The 18,418-nt window shown below is 39.7% G+C and overlaps 1 protein-coding gene across 4 annotated transcripts in view; it reads left to right on the plus strand.

Moving 5' to 3' along the window:
* Positions 1 to 18,418, plus strand: part of EDA (ectodysplasin A) — a 362,948-nt gene that overhangs the window by 329,271 nt on the left and 15,259 nt on the right. For all 4 annotated transcript variants that reach the window (XM_020882970.2, XM_020882972.2, XM_020882968.2 and 1 more), the window contains exon 3: positions 16,911 to 16,934. In XM_020882970.2, the coding sequence (XP_020738629.1) occupies positions 16,911 to 16,934 (24 nt within the window). The remainder of the gene's footprint in view (positions 1 to 16,910; positions 16,935 to 18,418) is intronic.

Raw genomic sequence — 18,418 nt, forward strand, 5'->3', positions numbered from 1 at the left:
TCTCTAATTACTTTAGATGTAGAGTTAGGTTATTTATTTGGCTTTTTTCTTGTTTCTTGCTGTAAGCCTGTAATGCTATGAACCTTCCCCTTAGCACTGCTTTTACAGTGTCCCATAGGTTTGGGGTTGTTGTGTTTTCATTTTCATTCATTTCTATGCATATTTTGATTTCTTTTTTGATTTCTTCTATGATTTGTTGGTTATTCAGAAGCGTGTTATTTAGCCTCCATATGTTTGAATTTTTAACAATTTTTTTCCTGTAATTGAGATCTAATCTTACTGCACTGTGGTCAGAAAAGATGACTGGAATGATTTCAATCTTTTTGAATTTACCAAGACCAGATTTATGGCCCAGGATGTGATCTATTCTGGAGAAGGTTCCATGTGCACTTGAGAAAAAGGTGAAGTTGATTGTTTTGTGGTGGAATGTCCCATAGATATCAATTAGGTCTAGCTGGTCCATTGTGTCATTTAAGGTTTGTGTTTCCTTGTTAATTTTCTGTTTAGTTGATCTATCCATAGTTGTGAGTGGGGTATTAAAGTCTCCCACTATTATTGTGTTACTATTAATTTCCTCTTTCGTACTCGTTAGCATTTGCCATACATGTTGCGGTGCTCCTATGTTGGGTGCATATATATTTATAATTGTTATATCTTCTTCTTGGATTGATCCTTTGATCATTATGTAGTGTCCTTCTTTGTCTCTTTTCACATCCTTTATTTGAAAGTCTATTTTATCTGATACGAGTATTGCGACTCCTGCTTTCTTTTGGTCTCCGTTTGCGTGAAATATTTTTTTCCAGCCCTTCACTTTTAGTCTGTATGTGTCTCTTGTTTTGAGGTGGGTTTCTTGTAGACAGCATATATAAGGGTCTTGTTTTTGTATCCATTCAGCCAATCTTTGTCTTTTGGTTGGGGCATTCAACCCATTTACATTTAAGGTAATTATTGATAGGTGTGGTCCCGTTGCCACCTACTTTGTTGTTTTGGGTTCACGTTTATACAACCTTTCTGCATTTCCTGTCTAGAGAAGATCCTTTAGCATTTGTTGAAGAGCTGGTTTGGTGGTGCTGAATTCTCTCAGCTTTTGCTTGTCTGTAAAGCTTTTGAATTCTCCTTCATATCTGAATGAGATCCTTGCTGGGTACAGTAATCTAGGTTGTAGGTTATTCTCTTTCATTACTTTATGTATGTCCTGCCATTCCCTTCTAGCCTGGAGGGTTTCTATTGATAGATCAGCAGTTATCCTTATGGGAATCCCTTTGTGTGTTATTTGTTGTTTCTCCCTTGCTGCTTTTAATATTTGTTCTTTGTGTTTGATCTTTGTTAATTTGATTAATATGTGTCTTGGGGTGTTTTGCCTTGGGTTTATCCTGTTTGGGACTCTCTGGGTTTCTTGGACTTGGTTGGCTATTTCCTTCCCCATTTTAGGGAAGTTTTCAGCTATTATCTCCTCGAGTATTTTCTCATGGCCTTTCTTTTTGTCTTCTTCTGGGACTCCTATGATTCGAATGTTGGGGCGTTTCACTTTGTCCCAGAGGTCCCTGAGGTTGTCCTCATTTCTTTTGATTCTTTTTTCTTTTTTCCTCTCTGCTTCATTTATTTCCACCATTTTATCTTCTACCTCACTTATCCTATCTTCTGTCTCTGTTATTCTACTCTTGGTTCCCTCCAGAGTGTTTTTGATCTCATTTATTGCATTATTCATTTTTAATGGACTGTTTTTTATTTCTTCTAGGTCTTTACTGAACATTTCTTGCATCTTTTCAATCTTTGTCTCCAGGCTATTTATCTGTAACTCCATTTTGTTTTCAAGATTTTGGATCATTTTTATTATCATTATTCTAAATTCTTTTTCAGGTAGATTCCCTATCTCCTCCTCTTTTGTTTGACTTGGTAGGCATTTTTCATGTTCCTTTACCTGTTGGGTATTTCTCTGCCTTTTCATCTTGTTTAGATTGCTGTGTCTGGAGTGGGCTTTCTGTATTCTGGAGGTCTGAGGTTCCTTTTTATTGTGGAGGTTTTACCCAGTGGGTGGGGTTGGACGATTGGCTTGTCAAGGTTTCCTGGTTAGGGAAGCTTGCATCGGTGTTCTGGTGGGTGGAGCTTGATTTCTTCTCTCTGGAGTGAAATGGAGTGCCCAGTAATGAGTTTTGAGATGGGTCTATGTGTTATGTGTGACCTTGGGCAGCCTGTATGTTGACGTTCAGGGCTGTGTTCCTGCGTTGCTGGAGAATTTGCATGGTATGTCTTGCTCTAAAGCTTATTGGCTCTTGGGTGGTGGTTGGTTTCAGTGTAGGTATGGAGGCTTTTGGACGGTCTCTTATTACTTAAAGTTCCATGTAGTCAAGAGTTTTCTGGTGTTCTCAGGTTTGGGGCTTAAGTGTCCTGCCTCTGGATTTTCGTTTTATTCTTCCAGTAGTCTCAAGACTTCTTCAACCATACAGCACTCCTTTCGAAGACAATGGGTTGCTTTTCTGGGCGCCTGATGACCTCAGCTAGCGATCAGAAGTTGTTTTGTGAAGATTGCTCTGCGTTCGGTTTTTCTTTTGATGAATTTGTAGGAGAGAAAGTGGTCTCCCCGTCCTATTCCTCCACCATCTTCAGTTATTGGTTTTTTATCTACTTTGACAGTTTCTGTCTGTTCACTGGTATATTTCTTCCATTCAAAATGATTTTTTTTTAATCCAAAATCTATTTTTATTAGAAACAAGAAAGAAAATCACATTACAGTAAATATACTCAAGATAAATATGATAGGAACAAAGTACAAACATTTTATACATTGTTATAGAAACTATGCAAGGGGATTATTTTTTTTCCCCATTTATTTTTATCAGTTGGAGGCTAATTACTTTACAATATTGTAGTGGTTTTTGCCATACATTGACATGAATCAGCCATGGAGTTCCCCATCTCGATCCCCCCTCCCGCCTCCCTCTCCATCCCATCCCTCTGGGTCTTCCCAGTGCACCAACCCTGAGCACTTGTCTCATGCATCCAACCTGGGCTGGTGATCTGTTTCACCCTTGATAGTATACTTGTTTCACTGCTGTTCTCTCTGAACATCCCACCCTCGCCTTCTCCCACAGAGTCTAAAAGTCTATTCTATACATCTGTGTCTCTTTTTCTGTTTTGCATATAGGGCTATCGTTACTATCTTTTTAAATTCCATATATATGCGTTAGTATACTGTATTTGTCTTTATCTTTCTGGCTTACTTCACTCTGTATAATGGACTCCAGTTTCTTCCATCTCATTAGAACTGATTCAAATGAATTCTTTTTAATGGCTGAGTAATATTCCATAGTGTATATGTACCACAGCTTCCTTATCCATTCGTCTGCTGATGGGCATCTAGGTTGCTTCCGTGTCCTGGCTATTATAAACAGTGCTGCGATGAACATTGGGGTGCACGTATCTCTTTCAGATCTGGTTTCCTCAGTGTGTATGCCCAGAAGTGGGATTGCTGGGTCATATGGCAGTTCTGTTTCCAGTTTTTTAAGGAATCTCCACACTGTTCTCCATAGTGGCTGTACTAGTTTGCATTCCCACCAACAGTGTAAGAGGGTTCCCTTTTCTCCACACCCTCTCCAGCATTTATTGCTTGTAGACTTTTGGATAGCAGCCATCCTGACTGGCGTGTAATGGTACCTCATTGTGGTGTTGATTTGCATTTCTCTGATAATGAGTGATGTGGAGCATCTTTTCATGTGTTTTTTAGCCATCTGTATGTCTTCTTTGGAGAAATGTCTGTTTAGATCTTTGGCCCATTTTTTGATTGGATCTTTTATTTTTCTGGAATTCCAGAAATGGAATTAACTCCATTGTAATATGAGAGTACAATTAATATGATATCTATGCTTTTAAATTTGCTAAGGTATGTTTTATGACACATAATGTTTATCTCGGTGAACGTTCCACATGAACTTGAAGACTGTATATCCTGCTATTGTTGGATGAAGTATTTTATAAATGTCAGTTAGATACTAGTTGATTAATGGCGCTATTCAGCTCAGTATATCCTTACCAATTTTATCCTGCTAGATATTTCAGTTACTGATCAAGGGATGGTGAAGTCTCCACCTATAATAGTGGAATCATCAAATTTTGCCATAAGATCAAAGGATCTTATGTCACGGAAAATTGACCCCTCTATCACTATATAATGCCTCGCTTCACTCCTGATAATTTCCCTTCCTCTGAGGTCAACTTTGTCTGAAATTAGCTTGCTTTTGATTAGTGCTAGCATGGTATATCTTTCACCATCCCTTTACTTTTAATCTGCCTTTGTCTTATATTTAAAGTGTATTTCTTACAGAAATAGTTGGTTATTGGTTTTGTATCTACTTTGACAGTTTCTGTCTGTTAACTGGTATATTTATTGCATTCAAAGTGATTATTGAAGGACTTCCCTGGTGGTCCAGTGGATAAGACTTTGGGCTCCCAGTGCAGTGGACTTAGGTTCGATCCCTGTTCAGGGAACTATATCTGACATGATGCAGCTAAGAGTTTGCATGCTGCAACTAAAGATGCTGCATACTGCAACTAAAGATCCAGCATGGCACAGTGAAAATTGAAGACTTCAGGTACTGCAACTAAGACCCAGTGCAGCCAAATAAATAAGTGAATAATAGGAGAGAACTGAAGAAATTTTTTATTTTAATTGATTATTGATATAGCTAGTTAATATATACTATATTTGTAACTTTTGTATTCATTGACCATTTCTTTGTTTCTTTTTCTGTTTTCCACTCTTTTTCTGCCTTCTCTGGTTTTAATCAAACATTTTATATTGCTATGACTCCATTTTCTTTCCTCTTTTGTATCAATTATACTTTTAAAAAGTCTAATGGTTGCCCTAGAGTTTGAAATATATATTTATGACTTATCCAAGTTTACTTTCAAATAATATTATACCACTTCACAAGTAGTACAAGTACCTTATAGCAAAGCACTCCCAATTCCTCTCCTGCATCCTTTATAGCACAGCTGTTATTTGTTTCACTTATTCATAAGCTATAATCACTGAATACATCTTTGCTATTATTTTTTTGAGTAAACTATAATCTATTATATCAAACAGGAATAAGTTTTACTTTTATTAAGTCCTTCTCTAATATTCTTTCTTTATGTAGATCCAAGTTTCTGACCTATATAATTTTCCTTTTCTGAAGAACTTCTTTTTTTTTTTTTTCCATTTATTTTTATTAGTTGGAGGCTAATTACATTACATCATTACAGTAGTTTTTGTCATACATTGAAATGAATTAGCCATGGATTTACATGTATTCCCCATCCCGGTCCCCCCTCCCACCTCCCTCTCCACCCGATCCCTCTGGGTCTTCCCAGTGCACCAGGCCCGAGCATTTGTCTCATGCACCCAACCTGGGCTGGTGATCTGTTTCACCCTAGATAATATACATGTTTCAATGCTGTTCTCTTGAAACATCCCACCCTCGCCTTCTCCCAGAGTCCACAAGTCTGTTCTGTATGCCATATGACCCAGCAATCCCACTTCTGGGCATACACACCAAGGAAACCAGATCTGAAAGAGACATGTGCACCCCAATGTTCATCGCAGCACTGTTTAGCCAGGTCATGAAAGCAACCTAGATGCCCATCAGCAGAAGAATGGATGAGGAAGCTGTGGTACATATACACCATGGAATATTACTCAACCATTAAAAAGAACTTCGTTTAACATTTCTTATAAGACATTTCTCATGGCAACAAATTTAATCAATTTTTGTTTGAGAAAGTCTTTATTTCAGCTTCATTTTTGAACAATAATTTTGCTGGATACAGAATTCTAGCTTTTTTTTTTTTTTAAACACTTTAAATATTTCACTGCACTCTCTTGCTTGAATAGTTTCTGAAGAGAAGCCAATGTAATTTTTTTTTTTACCTCTCTGCCTTCTTTAAAAATTGTCTCTTTGTCTTTTATTTTCTGCAGTTTGAATATGATATGCCTAGTGGTCAGCGTTTTGGTATTTGTCCTGCTTGATATTCTCTGAGTTTCCTAGATCTAAGGTTTGGTGTCTGTCATTACTTTTAGAAAACTCTTATTTGATATTACTTCAAATATTTCCTCTATTCCCTCCTCTCTCTTCTGGTATTCCCATTATGTGTATATACCCCATTTGTAATTGTACCACAGTCTTTGGATATGCTATTCCATCTTTTTCATTCCTTTTTTAGCTCTGCATTTCATGTATGAAGTTTCTATTGACATCTTCAAGTTCACTAGCTCACTAATAGTGAGTTGTTTTTGTTTTGGATAGCTAACTTTATTTTTTAATTCAATTTATTTAAACTTAAAAAAATGTTAACCCATTTCTCCAACCCCTCCCCAAACCTTCACCTCTGGCAGCCACCAATCTGTTCTCTCTATCTATGAGCTTGGTTGGTTGGTTTGTTTGTTTATCTATTTTTTAATTCCACATATAAGAGAGATCATATGCTATTTGACCTTCTTTGTCTGACTTATTTCACTTAGAATAATGCCCTCAAGGTAATCTGTGTGGTTGTCCATTCTTTTTTATGGCCAAGTAATATTCCATTGGCTTCGCTGGTGGCTCGGTGGTAAAGAACCCGCCTGCTAATATAGGAAATGCGGGTTTGATCCCTGGGTCAGGGAGATCCCCTGGAGGAGGGCATGGCAACCCACTCTAGTATTCTTGCCTGGAGAATCCCCTGGACATAGGAGCCTGGTGGGCTACAATCCACAGTGTCGGAAAGAATCAGACATAACTGAATCGAATTAACATGCATGCATACAGGCATGCTCCTTTGTATTTCTGTGATATCAGTTGTAATATTTCATTTCTGAGTCTGGTTCTGATGCTTGGTTTATCACTCCAGACTATGTTTTTAACCTTTACTATGCCTTGTAATTTTTGATTGAAAACCAGACATGATTTACTGGATAAAAGAAACTGAGTTAGGTAAGCCAGTAGTGTAAAGGTTTTATGTTCAACTAAGGGTTAATCTGGGCTTCGTAGGTGACTCAATGGTAAAGAATCTGCTTGCCAAGCAGGAGACACAGTTTCGATCCCTGCATCAGGAAGCTTCCCTGGAGATCTTTAAGAGCACTTTAAATGGCAACCCACTCAAGTATTCTTGCCTGGGAAATCCCATAGACAGAGGAACCTGGTAGGCTACAGTCCATGAAGTTGAAAAGAGTCAGACACGATTTAGCAACTAAACAACATCAGCAACAAGATTTAGTTTGTGTTTACTCTTTGCTGTAGCTATGGTGTCAGAGGCTAAAACTGTCTCATTGTTCTTATATTAGTCTCTTCATGTGGTCTTTGATTATCCATAGAAACTTCTTAACTAGGGTCTAAGACTTTCAATGTTTTTAGTTGTTATTATTGTTCAGTCACTAAGTCACATCTGACTCTTTGCAACCCCATGGACTGCAGCACGCCAAGCTCCCCTTTCCACTATTTCCTGGAGTTTGCTCAAACTCATGTCCATTGAATCAGTGTGACTATCTAACCATTCATCCTCTGCTGCCCCCTTCTCCTTTTGCCTTCAGTCTTTCCCAGCATCAACTTCTTTTCCAATGAGTCGGCTCTTAGCATCAGGTGGCCAAAGTATTGGAGCCTCAGCATCAGTGTTTCCAATGAATATTCAGGGTTGATTTCCTTTAGGATTAAATGGTTTGATATTCTTGCGGCCCAAGGGACCCAAGAATCTTCTCCAGCACCACAGTTCAAAAGCATCAATTCTTCTGTGCTCAGCCATCTTTATGGTCCAACTCTCACATCCATAAATGACTACTGGAAAACCATAGCTTTGGCTATTTGGCCCTTTGTTGATAAAATGATATCTCTGCTTTTTAATACCCTATCTAGGTTTGTCATAGCTTTCCTTCCAAGGAGCAAGTGTCTTTTAATTTCAGGCTGCAGTCACCGTCCACAATTATTATACAGGAGTGCTGTTAATGTGATGATAAATTGTGAGTAGAGTGGAATCATTCATTAATCTTATGAATTAGTCTTAGGTCTCAATCTTTTAGTGTGCCTGAGTTGACTTTTCATTCTGTCTTCCCTCTGATGGATAAGGATAAGAGGCTTCTGGAAGCTTCCTGATGGGAGAGACTGACTGTTGGAAAACTGGGTCTTGTTCTGATGGGCAGGGCCGTGATCAGTTCAGATCAGTTGGCAGTTGTGTCCAACTCTTTGTGACCTCATGGACTGCAGCATGCCAGGCGTCCCTGTCCATCACCAACTCCCAGAGCTTGCTCAAACTCATGTGCATCAAGTCAGTGAAGCCATTCGACCATATCATCTTCTGTCATCCCCTTTTCCTCCTGCTTTCAATCTTTCCCAGCATCAGAGTCTTTTCCAGTGAGTCTGTTCTTCTCATCATGTGACCAAAGTATTGGAGCTTCAGCTTCAGCATCAGTCCTTCCAATGAATATTCAGGACTTATTTCCTTTAAGATGGACTGGTTTGTTCTCCTTGCAGTCCAAGGGACCCTCAAGAGTCTTCTATAACACCACAGTTCAAAAGCATCAATTCTTTGGCACTCACTTTCTTTATGTTCAAATGTCCACATCCATACATGACTACTGGAAAAACCATAGCTTTGACTAGATGGACCTTTGTTGGCAAAGTAATGTCTCTGCTTTTTAATGTGCTGTCTAGGTTGGTCATAGCTTTTCTTCCAAGGAGCAAGTGTCTTTTAATTTCATGCCTTCAGTCACCATCTGCGGTGATTTTAGAGTCCCCAAAAATAAAGTCTTCTCACTGTTTCCATTGTTTCCCCATCTATTTGCCATGAAGTGATGGGACCAGATGCCATTACCTTCGTTTTTTGAATGTTGAGCTTTAAGCCAACTTTTTCACTCTCCTCTTCCACTTTCATCTAGATGCTGTTTAGTTCTTTGCTTTCTGCCATAAAGGTGAAGGTGGTACCATCTGCATATCTGAGGTTATTGATATTTCTCCTAGCAATCTTGATTCCAGCTTGTGCTTCATCCAGCCTGGCATTTTGCTTGATGTACTCTGCATATAAGTTCAATAAGCAGGGTGACAATATACAGCCTTGACATACTCCTTTCTCAATTTGGAACCAGTCCATTTTTCCATGTCCGGTTCTAAGTGTTGCTTCTTGACCTGCATACAGATTCTTCAGGAGGCAGATAAGGTGGTCTGGTTTTCCCATCTCTTTCAGAATTTTCCATAGTTTGTTGTGATCCACACAGTTAAAAGCTCTGGCATAGTCAATAAAGCAGAAGTAAATGTTTTTCTGGAACTCGCTTGCTTTTTTGATGATTCATCGGATATTGGCAGTTTGATCTCTGGTTCCTCTCTGCTTTTTCTAAATCCAGTTTGAACATCTGGAAGTTGTTCTGTTGAAGTCTGGCTTGGAGAAATTTAAGCATTACTTTGCTAGCATGTGAGATGAATGCAACTGTGCGGTAGTTTGAACATTCTTTGGCACTGCCTTCCTTTGGATTGGAATGAATACTGACCTTTTCCAGTCCTGTGGCCACTGCTGAGTTTTCCAAGTTTGCTGGCAAAATGAGTGCTGCACTTTAGCAGCATCATTTTTAGGGCCACGCTCAGTAAATCTTTAATCCAGTTTTCTGTTGATGGGCGGGGGTGTGTTCCCTCCCTGTTGTTTGGATGAGGGCAAGCTATGGTAGGGTTAATGATCTCCTTCAAAAGGACTTGTGCATGTACTGTTGTGTTCAGTATCCCTGACCCTGCAGCAGGCCACTGTCAACTCACACCTCCACTGGAGACCTCCTGAACACTCACAGGCAAGTCTGGCTCAGTCTCTTGTGGTGACACGGTTTCTCCTGGCTCCTGGTGTACACAAGGCTTTGTACCCTCAAAGAGTCTGTTTCCCCAGTCCTGTGGAAGTTCTGTAATCAAATCCCACTGGCCTCCGAAGTCAAATTCCCTTGGGGTTTTCAGTCACTTTGCTGGATACCAGGTTGGGAATCTGTTTTGTGTCCTAGAACTTTCTTAACAGTGCAAGAATTTCTTTGGTATAATTGTTCTGCAGTTTGTAGGTCATCTGCTCGGCAGCTCTATGGTGGGGCTAATGATGACCTCCTCCAAGAGGGCTTATGCCACACACTGCATGACTGAGGTCTGCTGCAGCCAGAGCCCCTGTCCCCGAAGCAGGCCACTGCTGACCCGTGCCTCCGCAGGAGACACTCAAACACTCAAAGGCAGGTCTGGCTCAGTCTCAGTGGGGTCTCTGGTTCCTGGTGTGCACAAGGTTTTGTTTGAGCCCTATGAGCATCCCTGGTAGATATGGGGTTTGATTTTAAATGCAATTTGGCTCCTCCTACCTTCTTGTTGGGGCTTCTTCTTTGCCCTTGGAAGTGTGGTATCTTTTCTTGGTGGGATCCAACATTCTCCTGTAGATGGTTGTTCAGCAGTAAGTTGCAACTTTGGAGTTCTTGCAGGAGAAGATGAGTGCACGTCCTTCTACTATGCCATCTTGGTAAGTCCAAGCAAGGCTTTAACAGAGAACTTGTAGATGTTCAAGCTGGATTTAGAAAAGGCGGAGGAACCAGAAATCAAATTGCCAACATCCATTGGATCATAGAAAAAGCAAGAGAGTCCAGAAAAACATGTACTTCTTCTTTATTGACTATGCCAAAGCCTTTGATGGTGGATCACAACAACCTGTGGAAAATTCTACAAGAGATGGAAATACCAGGCCACCTTACCTCCCTCCTGAGGAATCTGTATGCAGGTCAAGAAGCAACAGTTAGAACTGCACATGGAACAACAGACTAGTTCCAAATTGAGAAAGGAGTATGTCAAGGCTGTATATTGTCACCCTGCTTATTGAACTTATATGCAGAGTACATCAAGTGAAATGCCCGGCTGGATGAAGCACAAGCTGGAATCAAGATTGCCGGGAGAAATATCAATAACCTCAGATATGCAGATGATACCACCTTCACCTTTATGGCAGAAAGCAAAGAAGAACTAAATAGCATCTAGATGAAAGTGAAAGAGGAGAGTGAAAAAGTTGGCTTAAAGCTCAACATTCGAAAAATGGAGATCATGGCATCTGGTCCCATCACTTCATGGCAAATAGATGGGGAAACAATGGAAACAGTGAGAGACTTTATTTTGGGAGGCTCTAAAATCACCGCAGATGGTGACTGCAGCCATGAAATTAAAAAACACTTGCTCCTTGGAGGAAAAGCTGTGACCAACCTAGACAGCATATTAAAAAGCAGAAACATTACTTTGCCAACAAAGGTCCATCTAGTCAAAGCTATGATTTTCCTAGTAGTCATGTATGGATGTGAGAGTTGGACCATAAAGAAAACTGAGCACCGAAGAATTGATGCCTTTGAACTGTGGTGTAGTAGAAGATTCTTGAGAGTCCCTTGGACTACAAGGAGATCAAGCCAGTACACCCTAAAGGGAATCAATCCTGAATATTCATTGGAAGGACTGATGCTGAAGCTGAAGCTCCAATACTTTGGCCATTGATGCAAAGAACTGACTCACTGGAAAAGACTCTGATACTGGGAAAGATTGAAGGCAGGAGGAAAAGGGGATGACAGAGGATGAGATGGTTGGATGGCATCACTGACTCAATGGACATGAGTTTGAGCAAGCTCTGGGAGTTGGTGATGGACAGGGATGCCTGGCCTGCTGCAGTCCATGGGGTCCCAAAGAGTCAGATACAACTGAGCAACTGAACTGCACTGAACTGAGTTGGGTATTTCCTATCCCCCATGTCAGTATGCCTCTGGCAAAACCTCAGTCAGTTAGACTCTGATAAAAGTTTCCCTTGAGGGCAGGCCTTGTTAAAGATAATAGAGAGGTCCAGATATATTTCAAAATGGCTGTTTTCCTTTCCCCTTGCTAGAAGCACAAGAGAATTTTTCTCCAGTCTTCATAGTGAAAACCTGGTAATGCTCTTGAACATAAAACACATGAAAGTGTGGGGAACCCCATAAGATTGAACCTTCTGAGGACTTTTATCCCTTGATCTACTTGGTCCACACTGAGAATCTAGCAATCTTTTGATTATAGTTTTAAAGTGTTGTTACTGATACTGACTTCAGGTGCAGGCTTCTATTCCTAATCAGCTATAAGTCTCTATCCACTGGTCTGTCTCTCCATCTTATAGAACAGCAGTTTGCCTTGTGACCTCACTTCTCTGATGGATCTAAGAAGTGATTTTAAGTTTGTTCAGCATTTTTCTTATTGTGAGTATGGGAGTGATGGCTTCCAAGAACTTGATGTGTGAAACCAGAAATTGGAAGTATATACGTTTATTTTTTTAACTTCAAAGCACATCTAGAAAAACATGAATCTTTCTGAAGTTTCAACCTACCTGAAAATATGTAGAAGCTGTGTGACTTTGTGCAATTAATTTACTCCATCTCTTCATCTATAAAATAAGCATAATAATGCCTACTTTGCTGGATTGTTATAAGACCTAAATGAGATATGCTAAGCATCTAGCACAGTGCATGGCTCATATATATTCAATAAATGTTAACTTTAATTATAATGTCATTTTATCTTCATCAGAATCCTAGGCTTGAATAGAGACAAAGTGTACAAAGTATTCCCTAATTTAGATGTTAAAGAATCAGAAGAAAATGGAACACTTGCCTTATAATCTGTTTGTGATTGAGTCAAAACCAGACTCAGGCTAGGACTTCTGCCAGCTTCCATGGCCCTGATGCGGTTACAAGACTCCCGTTTTCTTAATATCAGAGCAAATAGCTTGCCCACATTAATCAAAACCTGTCAAATCTCAAATTTACTCCTATAAAAGCAATCTCAGCGACTGCATACCTGTCTGTCCCACTCTGATGTATTTGTGGATTTTGCCTGCAGAAACCATGATGGTTCCAAATAAAGGGTATTAGAATGATAGAGAAATGTAGCCTGCTACCATGGAAACAGACATGTGACACCAGTACTGCTCTGAGTAGGCATGTAAAAGGTTCTGAAGCATATAGAGAAAATAAGTCAACATATCTAAGAAGATATAGAAATGAGCAGAGGTTACTGCTTTTGCTCTAGGTCAAGGTATTCATATCTAACATGAAATAGTTCTAGCTCTCTGGTATTTTCTCTCTAGAAGATGGAAAACCACAATGACCTCGAGCAAAAGAAATGAGAATGGTTGATATAGAACCAGAACTTCGGGGGAGGGGAGGGAGGCTCAAGAGCGAGGTGATACATGTATAATTAGGCTGATTTTCATTGTTGTGTGGAAGAAACCAATACAACATTGTGAAGCAATTTTCCTCCAATTAAATATTTTTTTAAATTTTAAAAAATGAACCAGGACTTATAGGACCATGTTGAAACTCATAAGAATTATTTACTGGCTATGGTGAGCTATGTTAGAAAAAGATGAAACTCCTTCCTATATTGTTGAATGATGTACTCACTAGCACCTATGGAAAGAGTGATACAATCTAAGGATAATCTTGTCTATACTTTTTCATCCTCACTTTTTTCAAGGGATATGCCAAATGTACACTGAGCAGACAGAAGCAAGTGGAAGATGGGCCTTGAGCGCCTGTAGCTCTCAGCCCTCTTCACACCATAGCCATTTCAGAAAATAAAAATAAAGATTTTATCCCATCACTTCATGGCAAATAGATGGGGAAACAATGGAAACAGTGGCCGACTTTATTTTGAGGGGCTCCAAAATCACTGCAAATGGTGACTGCAGCCATGAAATTAAAAGATGCTTACTCCTTGGAAGAAAAGTTATGACCAACCTAGACAGCATATTAAAAAGCAGAGACATTACTTTGTCAGGAAAGGTCCATCTAGTCAAGGCTATGGTTTTTTCAGTAATCATGTATGGATGTGAGAGTTGGCCTATAAAGAAAGCTGAGCGCTGAAGAATTGATGCTTTTGAACTGTGGTGTTAGAGAAGATTCTGGAGAGTCCCTTGGACTGCAAGGAGATCAAACCAGTCCATCCTCAAGGAAATCAGTCCTGAATATTCACTGTAAGGACTGATGTTGAAGCTGAAACTCCAATACTTTGGCCACCTGATGTGAAGAACTGACTCATTTGAAAAGACCCTGATGCTGGGAAAGATTGAAGGTGGGAGGATAAGGGGATGACAGAAGATGAGATGGTTGGATGGCATCACAGACTTAATGGACATGAGTTTGAGTAAATTCTGGGAGTTGGTGATGGACAGGGAGGCCAGGCATGCTGCAGTCCATGGGGTCACAAAGAGTCGGACACAACTTAGTGACTGAACTGAACTGAACTTACCTCACACAATATACCAAATCTATACCAGATTAATTAAAGATTTAAATATAAAAAATGAAATCACAAGAGGGAGGTGGGAGGGGGAAATGGGATGGGGAACACATGTAAATCCATGGCTGATTCAGGTCAATGTATGACAAAAAGCACTACAATATTGTAAAGTAATTAGCCTCCAACTAATAAAAATAAATGGAAAAAAAATGAAATCATGAAAGAACCAGAAAAAATGCAAAGAGTTACCTATGTAATACTGATGTATCCAAATTTAAAATGACAATTTAGAAATGTAGTTACTGACATAGAAGAAAGGTATCAAGCAACAAGATCCCGTTTTGTGAAAATACCTATTTATATGCATAGAAAATTTCTAGATATGCATAAAGTGTTAATAGGGGTTGTTTGTGAGTAGTTTTTTAAAGCTATTTTTTTCCTTTTTGCTCCTCTTTTCTATGTATGTGTATGTGCATGAATTTATGTATGTGTAATAAGTAGGTATTTCTGGTATAAAAATAATAGAAGTTAATGAAAAATTCTTAACTTCCCTTTCCCTCCTTTTTCTTGTATGGTCAAACTTCCTCCAAGAATTTTTTTCCCTCAATTAACCAGTATAATTCCTTAAGTCTCCCCCTTTTAGTACTTTCCCATTCAACTGTAAGTTCTCTGAGAATAGACTTGTTTCATTATTTACTGTTCTTCTTTCCTAGGCATGCTCAGTAAGGACTGGTTGCATGGTGATCATTTTCTCAAAGCCTGCTTCAAAGTCTGATATAACAGTGAAGTTAAAGTTGCTCAGTCGTGTCCGACTCTTGGCAACCCCATGGATTATACAGTCCATGGAATTCTCCAGGCCAGAATACTGGAGTAGGTAGCTGTTCCCTTCTCCAGGGGATCTTCCAAACACAGGGATTGAACCCACGTCTCCCACATTGCAGATGGATTCTTTACTGGCTGAGCCACAAGGGAAGCCCAACAACTAGAGTGGGTAGCCTCTCCCTTCTCCGGTGGCTCTTCTCCACCCAGGAATTGTAGTGGGGTCTCCTGCATTGCAGGTGGATTCTTTACCAACTGAGCTATCAGGGAAGCCCACAGTGTAACAGTAGTAACCTTTTAACCAGCCAAAATGGTCAGAAGTTTGGCCAGAGCTAACACAATCTGTCTGAGGGCAGTGTCTGCAATGGCTGTTGTCTCACTGCTCTCCCAGGCTGAGATAACCAACTGGTTAGCTGGTAGCTGGTTGATGGGATTAGGCCTTTCTGTGTAAATCCTTCCCCATAAAGCTTTCTTGTTCAAGAAGGTGGCCCTTCTCAAGCTGCCTCTTATTTAGTAGTATCTGTCTAGCTGTGCTTCCTTGCCAGAACCTCTGTGTACAATCTCAGTGCTGTTGAAAACATAAAAGATAGGCAGTAAAGAAACTGGGAGGAGAGAGAGAAGAAATGAGGATAGAAGAATGGAGGATCATGACCTTAAATGCACCACGTTGCTAAACCCAACCATAAACATTCCCTGCACACGATAATACCTACAGTTGCACATGAAATTATTTTGCCAGGAAAGTCTACAGAGACATTGGTTTTCAAGGGACTGATGGCCATACTGGCAGCCCTCCAAGTTAAGAGACTTTACTTACTTCTGATTGAGTCTGCTTAGACAGAATCTTTGATAGAGTGAGCTGTTACTAGTAAAGACCATTCAGGCTTGTTGCAAGAATAAAATGAGATGGCAGATGGAAATATGTTTTATAGTCTATAAAACAATATACAACAAATGCTTGATGTTCTTCTTGTGAGCTCCTGAGGGCACTGACAGGGGTTTAATGTGGTCCAGTAGGGTCTTCATGGGAGTTTGGAACAGATTTCAAATACCTGCATCTAAAGAAAGTGAAATCCCCCTACAGAATGAAGTGAATTGTGTCCTCAGTAGGGAAAAACGTGCCTGCACATCTGGAGACAGCTAAACTGTGTAATGTCTGAGGAGTGATTGTTACCTAACTATATGAGAAAAGCTTTGGGTTTTCTGAGTGCCCTCAATTGATTAGAATTGTTTGCTTGTGATTTCATTGTTGGTGAAACTGTTGACACTTCTTTTAAAGTGTCTGTTAACTTATGATAAATTACAGTAGGAGTTCATGTGGCCCCCATGTGAATGTATTATGGCTGCACTACTTGAATAACTAACAATTTAAATAACGGCAAGGAAGGGACTAAAAAGTAAACTGCTACTGCTCTGCTCCTTCCATGAAAATGACCCTTTTTTCCTTCAAGCTTCAACACGAGATTTCATATCAGTTCCTGACCTGAATGTGTGTCTCAGGACTTGCATAATTAATGGAATGCCGTCCTAAGGTTGTTGAGGTCTGCATTTCTGGACATTTCATTTTTATGGAGAAGTATTCATTCCCTCACTCCAAAGATTAAGCCTGAAAAATTTTCTCCCTAGGATTAAGATTCTTCCTTGTAACTTTATTGTTACAACAGTCAGAGACAGATTGGGGAGGTCTGGTAGTTGTTAGATGCCTTGCCAATAACCTGACCCTCAGCTTGGGGCTCCCTCAAATTTGCAATTTCTTAGTGGTTCCTCCTGTGAACATCTTGAAGAATACACACTGTCTGTTAATTTGAAGTGACTTAAATTTCCATTTTTTCTTTTTAATAGGTCCTGTTAAAAACAAGAAAAAGGGTAAGTCAATCTCTAGATTTTGTAAAATTGCCGTCGTGTCTTTTCTAAAATTAGAAGAAAAAAATCAAGGGAGAAGGATTTTTATACTCTTTCAGTGCTGTTTGTCCATTGTTTTACTCAGTCACATGTGATCTTCTTGAGTACTATAGCTTCCAGGGAATAAGAAATATCTATCATTTTTCAGTGATGCTCTATTAAAGATAGAATTGCTTCTTAGCAACTTATGAAAGTTGTTTTTGCTTTTCTTTCTTGCTCCCTCTTCCATACAATTCATTTACCTCTCTTTCCTTCATTCTTCCTTACTCTTTCCCCTGACCTTCTCTTTTCTCCTTTTTTTCCCCTCCTTTATCAAATCAATGACCAGGTATGAATGATGTCCTGAGAGATGTCCGTACCCTCTTTTTTGGCCTAAAAGCTATCCCTCGCCTATTTCTCAAGTAGTCAGGGAAGGTATTTCTTGCTCTGGCATTTCAGTATATTCTTTATGATGGAAAAACTTGGCTTTAGTAGTACCCTGACCTTTTAGTCTTTTCCAAGAAGCTTCTAGTTGAGCGCATCCATTGTACTATTGCTGGGTCTGTAAGTCTCCAGTGTACTTGCAATGGGAATGACCCATGAGTTTGTACAAGAGCTTGCCTTCTTGAAAAGAGGAACCCAACAATAGATAGGTTCCAAAAGACAGGACCAGGCAATATGGTTCACTCCTTAAGACTAAGAAACCCAACCTTGAAACCAGTTTTAAGTACCTATTTGTTTTTGTGTTCTGACCTGGGAGGAAAATAGAGTGAAATTTACGATTTTTCATTAAAGTATTCTAAGAGAAATAATTCTGTCTGTTAACACTTCTGGAGCTTTATAGAATATATTATCAACCCCAGATTAGACCCAAAACATTGGCTTCAGCTGCCTCCTGTCGTTTCTCTGAGCAGTAGGGTACTCCAGTGGCTTGAGGTGCCATGGATCACATGGGAAACTTGTGTCCCTATTGGATAGAGGCTGAGGAATGGCCTGGCCCCTGAGGACCTGAGCGAGCAAAATTGGGAAACAGTCAGAGAACTGGAGTCAGTGAAGAAACATTTCTCTGTGGGGCCTCGGCATTCACCGAGCTATTCTGTCTTTTAAGAAAGTAAATTTGACTTTCAAGTGTGCAGTTTTCTGTTCTTGTCAAATCCCTTTAAGACAGAAATTTTAACAAACCTAGAAAGCTCCCCTGGCCTGGACAATGACACCCTCTGCCCCTAACACGAGTCCAGGGGTGACTTCTTTTTTTCTTAATAGGTAGCCTCAAGAGTACTTTGTAATGATAGCTATTAGGGGTTTTTTTCCTACTCACTCATTCACTAGACAGTGAATAAGCATCAGCTGAGATACAGAGATGAAGATAAATGGTTTCTGCCCTCCAAAATCTTCCAGTGTAGTTGGAATCATGGAAGAACACACAAATAATTGCATTATAGTATTTAAAAATTCAATCATAGAATCAT

This window comes from Odocoileus virginianus, chromosome X, assembly GCF_023699985.2.
Source record: "Odocoileus virginianus isolate 20LAN1187 ecotype Illinois chromosome X, Ovbor_1.2, whole genome shotgun sequence".
NCBI lineage: Eukaryota > Metazoa > Chordata > Mammalia > Artiodactyla > Cervidae > Odocoileus > Odocoileus virginianus.